This window comes from Gobius niger, assembly GCF_951799975.1.
Source record: "Gobius niger genome assembly, chromosome: 16".
Taxonomy (NCBI): Eukaryota; Metazoa; Chordata; class Actinopteri; order Gobiiformes; family Gobiidae; genus Gobius; species Gobius niger.
This window is the reverse complement of record NC_136867.1, coordinates 12,116,709-12,125,270: the sequence shown is the minus strand read 5'-3', so window position 1 is coordinate 12,125,270 and position 8,562 is coordinate 12,116,709. Positions and strand designations below refer to the sequence as shown.

At 42.1% G+C, this 8,562-nt stretch overlaps 2 protein-coding genes across 6 annotated transcripts in view; one reads left to right on the top strand and one right to left on the bottom strand.

Moving 5' to 3' along the window:
- Positions 1 to 2,077: 2,077 nt before the first annotated feature.
- erich1 (glutamate rich 1) lies at positions 2,078 to 6,725 on the bottom strand (the record flags this gene model as incomplete). Its single annotated transcript, XM_079574271.1, has 4 exons — positions 2,078 to 2,538; positions 3,338 to 3,512; positions 5,967 to 6,270; positions 6,557 to 6,725. The coding sequence occupies 2 exons, from the start codon at positions 6,723 to 6,725 to the stop codon at positions 5,975 to 5,977; spliced, it is 465 nt and encodes a 154-aa protein (XP_079430397.1). The 3' UTR covers positions 2,078 to 2,538; positions 3,338 to 3,512; positions 5,967 to 5,974.
- A 928-nt stretch (positions 6,726 to 7,653) lies between these two features.
- The window catches only part of dlgap2a (discs, large homolog-associated protein 2a), a 127,467-nt gene continuing 126,558 nt past the window's right edge, over positions 7,654 to 8,562 (top strand). For 3 of the 5 annotated variants that reach the window (XM_079573993.1, XM_079573994.1, XM_079573992.1), the window contains exon 1: positions 7,654 to 7,823. In XM_079573993.1, the coding sequence (XP_079430119.1) occupies positions 7,806 to 7,823 (18 nt within the window). In that variant the 5' untranslated portion in view covers positions 7,654 to 7,805. The remainder of the gene's footprint in view (positions 7,824 to 8,562) is intronic. The other 2 variants (XM_079573999.1, XM_079573998.1) reach the window with 1 other exon arrangement.

The following is an 8,562-nucleotide window of genomic DNA, read 5'->3' as shown; positions in this document are numbered from 1 at the left end:
CTGACAGAGAGCACATGGGCCACATTATACAATGGGCCAGCATTGCTACAATCTTAAATGTGCTACATTGCTGTATTGTTACTGAAGCTCAACTTCATGTTAGGAGTCCTACAGTCAGTCTAGTTTCCTAATTTGTCAGAGACTTTCTGAGACACAAAGGATGGAGGGTGGATCTCTGCGTAGACTCCAGCCTGGCGGGGGACATCCAGATGTGGGGAGCGGTGTGGGACTGTGGCCACCCTGGCCTCTGTGTGCGAACCGACCCATTTCAGAATGCGGGTGGAGGGGCGGTGGTTCAGGGCCAACTGTCTGGAGCTGTACCCACACATGCCTATCCCCACAGCCCCCAGCAGCATGGCCACACCAGGAACAGCCCTCTGAATAGGAGGTGCCACTGCCACATTATGGTAAGTCTGGGTCTGAAAGTGACAGAACAGATGAGAATGACAATGTTAGAATTCAACAAACTATTTTGAAGTTTGGTTTTAGTTTAACGGTATTTTTGGTTACAGTCTTGAAAAAGAAGGGTTAAGTGTCTAATTAAGCGACATGTTCACATTTAGACCAAATGCGTTGAAGTATCAAAATGCAAGATGCCCTCCTCAGTCCCATGCAGTGCTGCCACCAAACCCCAGGAGATTAAAAACCCATTTTCCGTCATTTACCAAATGGTGAGGCATCTTTTCTGTCGAATAGAAACCTCATCTGTTTTGCGATGTGGGCCATTTCCTCAGTGAGCCCTTGACAATAATGCAGACTAAAGACGTGCAAGTAATAGAAACATCATACTTTCTAATGGGGCTGTGTTAAAACTGTCCATTCCTTTCTCTCACTCATCCACTTTCTCGTTTCCATTTACTACGCAATGTACTGTCACCGGCTTCGATTTCCCCATTGTTTGTGAAAAGCACAAACAGAATGGTGATTGTGCTTTATGAGCTCAAACTAAAAGCACCCTGCAATTACTGAAGGCGCAGTCTCATATTTTTAGTAGAAGAGCGTACAATACGGTCTTTTTCTGGCATTTCATAATTCTGTCCAATACAATTCTGCAGGGAGAGATAAAAGATTCACAGCTTCTGCCTTAAACCTGTTCACAGACTCATAAAAGTAACCATTCTGAGGTATTTAAAGTTAAATGTTCATCTTTCAAGTTGCCATGCTAAGAACCTATTGCCAAGCTCCAAAATAGATGCATAAATGTTCTTGTTACAGTCAAATAACATTAAATTCAGAAGAAACATAAGGGCCTAATGAACACAGGATTGTATAGTCATAAATAATAATAACCGCATCCTTGTGTGTTTTTATATTTCAAATGGCACATGGTTGTTTTTTGTGTGTATAAAGAGCCTCTTTGATACTGACCTGCAGTAGTCTGATGTATCCTGGAGTCAGCCGTGGAAGGAATGAAACTGTGAAGAACATCCTGGAGCTTCCCGTCTTCCGGGACTCCCGGGTTGGGAGAGGGGTCGCCCGGTGTGGATTCTCAGCTTGAGCTCCGCTGTGTGATCAAGGACACTGTGCTCAGCCTTATAACGCCTGCTTTGGTCTTTACGTAACGCAGTCTGCAGGTGGTGTCTAAGGGGATTAATTGGAAGTGGACACAATCCTAAAGACAAGCTGGACTGGATAATACTTTGTTTGTATCCAACAAAAAAATAATTTCCCTTACATGTCTTCTGCTGATGTAGTATTCGCTTTGTTTGTCTCGTTAGCACATTTCTCATTGTTTCACAAATCTTTCCTGGCCTCGGTGCCCCTGCATTTAAGTCGAAATTGTATCACTGAAGCCGTTACTAAATAGCATTTCTCTCCAGAGACTGCCATACATATAACCCTTTTCCCTTCTTATGAGCGTCCATTTTTACTCTGTGTAAAAGACACTTTCAAATGGTTCTTATTACTTAATGCCCTAATGAGTTTTGTCAAATCCTGTTCTAGAGTATTGTGGCCAGCCTTTCACTCATGGACACTCTGAATTGCTCACTTTCTTTGTGTTACCATAGTGCACACTTAAATAACATAGAAAACAACATATTTCAGGGAATATTTTTTTACAAATATCTAAATTTATTATAAAAACTTTTTTTTGTTTACCTCCAGACAGTGTGAGGTCCAGGGCACACTGCATAATGCTCCTTGTCATAAGCTTGAGCATAGGGAAAAGTCATTGCACTGACCCTCTCCAGTCGAGATAATTCCCTGAACTTTACCTGAACTCCATTCCTTGGCATCAACAGTGTATAAATGAATGAGAATAGAAGCACTGAGCTACAAGCACCCTGGGAGGTAGTAAAGTCGATCAAAGTCCATTGGTAAATACAATAAATTTAGGTCTCTACCCAAGACAGTCTTAAAAGGTATTCTTTAAATGTATATTAAAAAAAGATTCAGTCAGTGCAATCTTGACTTGTTCACTCTCGCCAGCCTCTTGTATGATGCAATCTAAATCTTTGTGGCTCTTTTACTTCATAGAAGAAAATTAGACATCTTCCAGTTTGGCAAAATGAGAGATGTGGACCACAGCAGTGTCATCTGAAACACAAAAGCAAAACAAATTAAGATGAATAAAGAAATTAAATCTTTTGCACTATAACTCACAAAAGCTTAGTCATGGAGGATTACAAATGCAACCTACATTCCACTCATAAATGCCCAAGTCAAACAAAAAACTTCCACAAAGATATTGGACATTGGATATGAAATTTGAAGAAAAGAGAAGAATATTTTTGAACAGTAACATAAAAAGTTCGGAAAGACTGAAAAAAGCTGTGAACCTTGTTTTTGTAAGGTCGACTCAAACGTGGGTAGTGAGTTTAGGCTTTAACTCTGGTTGTCCTGGTGACAGAGACACACAGCGCCGAGCAACAGTTGGTACCCATTCATGACTATGGCAGTGACTCCTTCCTTGAGTGCATGTGAAAGCAAGCAGTGTCCCAAGTGATCCCATTACGCAGTCACTCACACCAGTGCCCCAAAACAAAGACCCAGTGGTACAACGTGCCCAGGGAATCATATGTTTAGGTTGGTGACCGAGTTAAGGACAACAAGAACATGCTCAAACATGTTGATTCTGGCAGAGGGTCATGTGTAAGACAGAAAACTGCATTAAAGGCAAGCTCTTACAAGTGATGGCGGACAAAGACGAGTACAGACAGGTGCAACAACTAGATCAACAGAATCCACAGACTCTGGGGCAAGCTCGGACAATCAAGGGGCAAGTATTAACATGACAGGGCAGGTCAACTGTGGGCCGCGAGCACATTCCAACAAGAAAAGACCAACATGCACAACATGAAGGGTAATAACTGACAATAACCCCCCTTAAACGTACTAGGAGACATGGTAGAGCAGCTGTGAATGTCCTCCGGTGCTTTTGCCAGTCCATTTGAATCTCTCAGTAGATGTTTTAAGGGCATGGAGTGGTTTCAGGACAGAGGTGGATTCACATCTTCAGGCTATGGTAGTCTGTGGGGCATCCGCTGCCCCAGACAGATGAGAATCGAGACCTGAAGCATAAAGAATATAAAAACATTTTTCTCGCATAAACCTTTTGTTCATTGTGAGGTAAGATTTTTGCTGATTATGGTGATCTTTATTTTTGTATTTTTTGGAAAAACAAACAAATAAGCTTCTCTTACGCCACGACAGCACGGCATGTGTATTATTTTAGCAAAAAAAAGAATAAACTAGAAAACTGTGCCATAATAGTATACCATGACAAAATTCAGGCCCGAAGCCTGCTCAAAACAGAAATCAAAGTTCATGAACATGAATTCACTAATGAGTAGCTCCACTGTTTTTGTTAAGCATTTCAAAAATTAGTTGCAGCATGTTTGATTCAAGTGTTTCCAGGATGTGAGTGGGAGCATTTCAAGGGACGGTTTCAAGACGGGCATACTGTCTGGAACTGTCTTTTTTATAAACCTCCCTTTCCATTAGGCCTTTCACGATGTTAAATTTGTTCGATATATTGAGACCGGAAAATATTGCAATTAACGATATTATCGACTCTAAAGACACTACTTTCAACTCTAAAAGCACAAAAATGACAATAAACCTTTGTTCTTAAAGCCTAAAATCAAATCAAAACCCCGTCGTTACCACACAGACGAACAAACGAGGGACCTCTACCCATGAGGGATGCTCTCTTCAACTTAAGCTTCATTGTTCCACTGAAGGAAAAAGCGACCCAGATCATTTTTTTATGGTTTATTTGGTAGGGACAGTGCATGTTAATGAACATACATGGGTCTCATGAATGTAAACAAGCCACACTGGATTGTAGCCTTAGGCTAATTTCCATCCGTCGTCCCCCAGGTGCACTCACAAACACTCACATTCATCCTGGCCTGGTAGGGGAAACCGGAGTGCCCGGAGGAAACCTATGCAGACACGGGGAGAACATGCAAACTCCACACAGAAAGGCCCAGTCCTTGGTGGGAATCGAACCCGGACCTTCTAGCTGTGAAGCACGAGCGCTAACCGCTGTGCTACCGTGCCGCCCCATTATGGCGCCACGTCCACTGTGGGGCATAGAAAACATCTCAGGTCGGCCGTTGATCTGCTTGTGACGCCAGTAGTGTTGGAAACAACATTTTGTTCTTATCAGAGAATAAAACGTTCTTCCACCTTTGAATGTCCCATGTTTGGTGCCCTCTTGCAAAGTTCAGCCAGGCAGTTCTGTGGCGTTAGAAGAGACGAAGCCTCTGAAGACGTTTTTTTGTTTTTGAAGCTCGTCAGTCGCAGATGCCGTCTGATGGTTATTGAGCTGCAATCGGCGCCAATAACGGCCTTCTTTTGGGTCAAGGATCAACCAGTGTCTTGATGGACAGCCAATTGGATCCTCTGGGGGGTCTTCCACTTGACTTTTTGGTTCCATACCCCTCAAGATGTTTTAAGAAATTCAAAATAGCTGTCTTACTGCATCCCACCTCAGCAGCGATGGCGGGCTGCGACCAAACGACCACGTTCAAAATGAGAATCTTTGACAGTGTGAATACCTGACAGAAAATAACACTAAATTTGGCCTTTTAAGGCACGGGCCCTAAACCTTTGATAAACTGCCTATTACTGTTTTAATTGTTGTTTTTGATAAAAGGTTTACTCAAATTGTTAATTTTTGTTTCACTCCTATTTCTTCTTGTTGCATATTGAAGTTCTACTTGAAACTTTGATAAAGTCCAACCATGCAAAATATGATTTTTTGCCATCTTTGAAATGGTCTTAAAGGAATAGGCCACCGTTTTTATATACTAAGACATGTTCTTACCTAGCCTTAGACGTGTTAATATATCCCCGTCTGGTCTTTGTCCGTGCGCACAGGGACAAAGACCCTGTGCGCACGGACAGAGGCTGCGTATGTGCGTACGGAGCACATACGCAGCCTCTCCCACTTGTCATATAGCTCCGAAAAAGCTCACAATAGAAGCTACCAAGCTCTTCCACGTGTTCCCCATTTAAATAAAGTTACGTGAAGTGCCTCACAATATAGTTCCCCTTTTTATTTGCTTATAAAATCGACATGTTACATTTCTGTGTAAATATACTTCGCATGAAAACACTTCAAGTAACTTTATTTAAATAGGGAACACGTGGAAGAGCTTGGTAGCTTCTATCGTGAGCTTTTTCGGAGCTATATGACATGTGGGAGAGGCTGCGTATGTGCTCCGTTTGCCTGGCAGAGCGCACGGACAAAGACCAGACGGGGATATATTAACACGACTTAGGTTAGGTAAGAACATATCTTCGTATATAAAAACGGTGGCCTATTCCTTTAAACTTTTGATCGGTACTATAAATTATATAAATGAATTTCTTCTCTTTGTGAACAAAATGGCATGCACTCTCTTCTGCTATAATATAATAAATGCACTGATCTGCACCTGCAGGTATTTCTTTGATCAATCATGGAAAATACCTTATGTAAAGACCTGCATACATCTGCGTAGGACAAGACTCACCTCCTCTCTTATGAATTTCCCTGACAGCTGCCCTCCTCTTTCTCGTCCTCCACTGGCCTCAATCCGTCTCTTTCGTAGGTGAACTCTACGGCTGCAGCTCGTGGCACCAGACCCATGGAGAGTAGCTTCTCCTTATGCCTTTTCTTCTTCAGCTTCCTCTTCTTATTTTTACTCAGACGCTCCTCTCCTTCATTCACAGCTGTTTGGTTTAGAGTGGGCACAATGTCCATCCGCTTCTTTCTCCTTCTTCGCCTCTTCTTCTCCTCTGGTGCCTGCTCGCTGCTACTTCCATCTCCACTGTGTTCTGTCAATGATTAAAGAAAACTGAATATAACGCATCAATATTATTATTCAAATTCATAATGTACAATTATTGTACTTCTTTATGTATACTCTTAAAAGTTGTAACTTGTAATGGTAAAATTATGGATGAACTTAAAATTGATCGGTCCAACTTTATAGCATCTAACTCTTACTTCCTATCGTAAACAAAAGCCACCATGGCCGTAACAAAACAGACACAGGCAGTAAACCTTTCCCGGCTTTATGGTGCCTAGCAAGTTCATAAATAAATAAAAAAGTCCACTTACCATCTGGCTCTTCAACACTCGGAAGGTTTTCAGGCTCAGAGTGTGTGGCACATTTCTCTGACTCTGCCTTGTAGTCTGCTGGAGGAGGTATGACTGTGTATATGCGTTTGGCTGCGGTGCTACTGTTCCCTAAATTGGTGAAAAATAACCAAATAAACTTAGGGCACATTAAAAGCAGCAAGAAGACTATATCAAACATTTATTACCGGAGTCTCCTTGAATGGTTCTTTTAACTAAAGTTTTCCGAGTCAAAGCATCGACATTTGGAGTTGCAATGGATTCCTTCACAGGTTCGGATTCAGCTGGATAAAGCTTCTGTAGAACCTTGGACTGGAATGCTGTTAAAATGACAAAGGTGTTGGTCCACCATGTGTAAATAAACAGGATGACTTTAACTGGTGCATAATGTATAAGCATGATTTAATGGCAAGTCACGATGTCGCGAGATCGAAATAATCCAAGACGGTGTGGCAGCTTGACAGGCGGCCACGCGCTTTTGTTTACTCGCTTTATTGCAGTTAGCAAAAACAAATGGTCTTAGCAAGCAAAGTGGGAGTAGCTGACATGTTCAAATACGCTCACCTTTCTGTCTTAGTGCCATGCGGAAAATGAGAAGAGGACCAAGTGTTCGATACAATTGTGGAATACTTCAACGACCACGGGAAAAGAGTCATACACCAAAATATTACAACTAAATATTTCCAGACGTTGATCACTGCAGCTCTTCTCGTAGCTGCTCCACAACCGGAAGTCCTGTCCACGTGGTTTCCGCTTCAGATATAAACAACTTTTTTTTAACGTAAGTATGCAAAATAGTCTATGCACGTAATTGTTTCTACACTTTTTGAAGTCTTTAATATAATAATTTACTTTTCCCTCGTGCAGACCCTAAATATAATGTTAAATGCAGCTGCAGAACACGTGCCGTTGCTTTTCTCTTAAAACTTTCGACTATACTTGCACGACTCCAGTATTTCCCCCAGGTCCCTTGGCTTTACACGCCGTGTCTGTGTGGATGACTCGAGCTCCCCGTGTGTCTGAATTGTGGAATGACATCAGTTTTGGGGCGTGCGCACAGGCAGCCAGCAGTGGCACTTTGGAAGAGTGTGGAGTGGGAGAGAGATGAGAATACTAAACAGCCTCATGGCTCAGCATCAGCACCGGGCTGAGTTAGGATCTGCGCACCCCCCAAACTTGGCTCGGGACCTCACAATGTGAACAGGCGCTGCGGGAGAAGGATCAAAGTAGAATGTCAGCTCTGAAAAAGGTAAACGCACTCTCTCTTCGCACCTGTGCCTACTGCTTATTGATTTCAACTAAGTTATTTTGCGCATATCACATAATATTGCACTATATGTGGGTGATTTGTATTTCATCCTTACACCCTTGTGAAATATGGTAACTATAGCCTGTGACATAACTGAGCACACATACAATATTGTATAATATTTATGTGCATGAACCCCAATACTTCATTTTTTTTTTAAATCCTTGTTGGATAATGATCTCCTTAAACTGTCAGATTAGCCTCATCGCCACACGTTTCTACATGCAGTTTCTGTGGGTGGACATCCTTTGCTGATTTTGACTGCCAGTGATCAAGTCCAAGGCTGGCAGTTGCCAATGAGTTTTGCTCTGTGCTGCTGAATGAGGGAACATTTGGAGCAATTGTAAGCTTTGTGGGAAAAGGGAAGTGGATACATTCATGTAACTACTATATTAACTTGAAAGTGTTACTTACGAGTTGGCCTGCAAGAAGTGGGTGAGAGGTAGATTACCATTAAGATGATTTTAGCAGAGCCTGATTTATGTATTTTGCTGGCTTGTCTCACAGAGATTTCAGGGGTACCTCTTGGAAAAAAAGACTGTTTTCCCAATTGTACTACATCATGTTGTTTACGATTCAGTGTAGTTGCAACTTGCAAGTATTGATGTCTCAGCTCCCATGGATTTGTAAGAATTGAGCGCCACAAAAGAAGTGAACTTGCATAGAAAGCCTGCTTCAG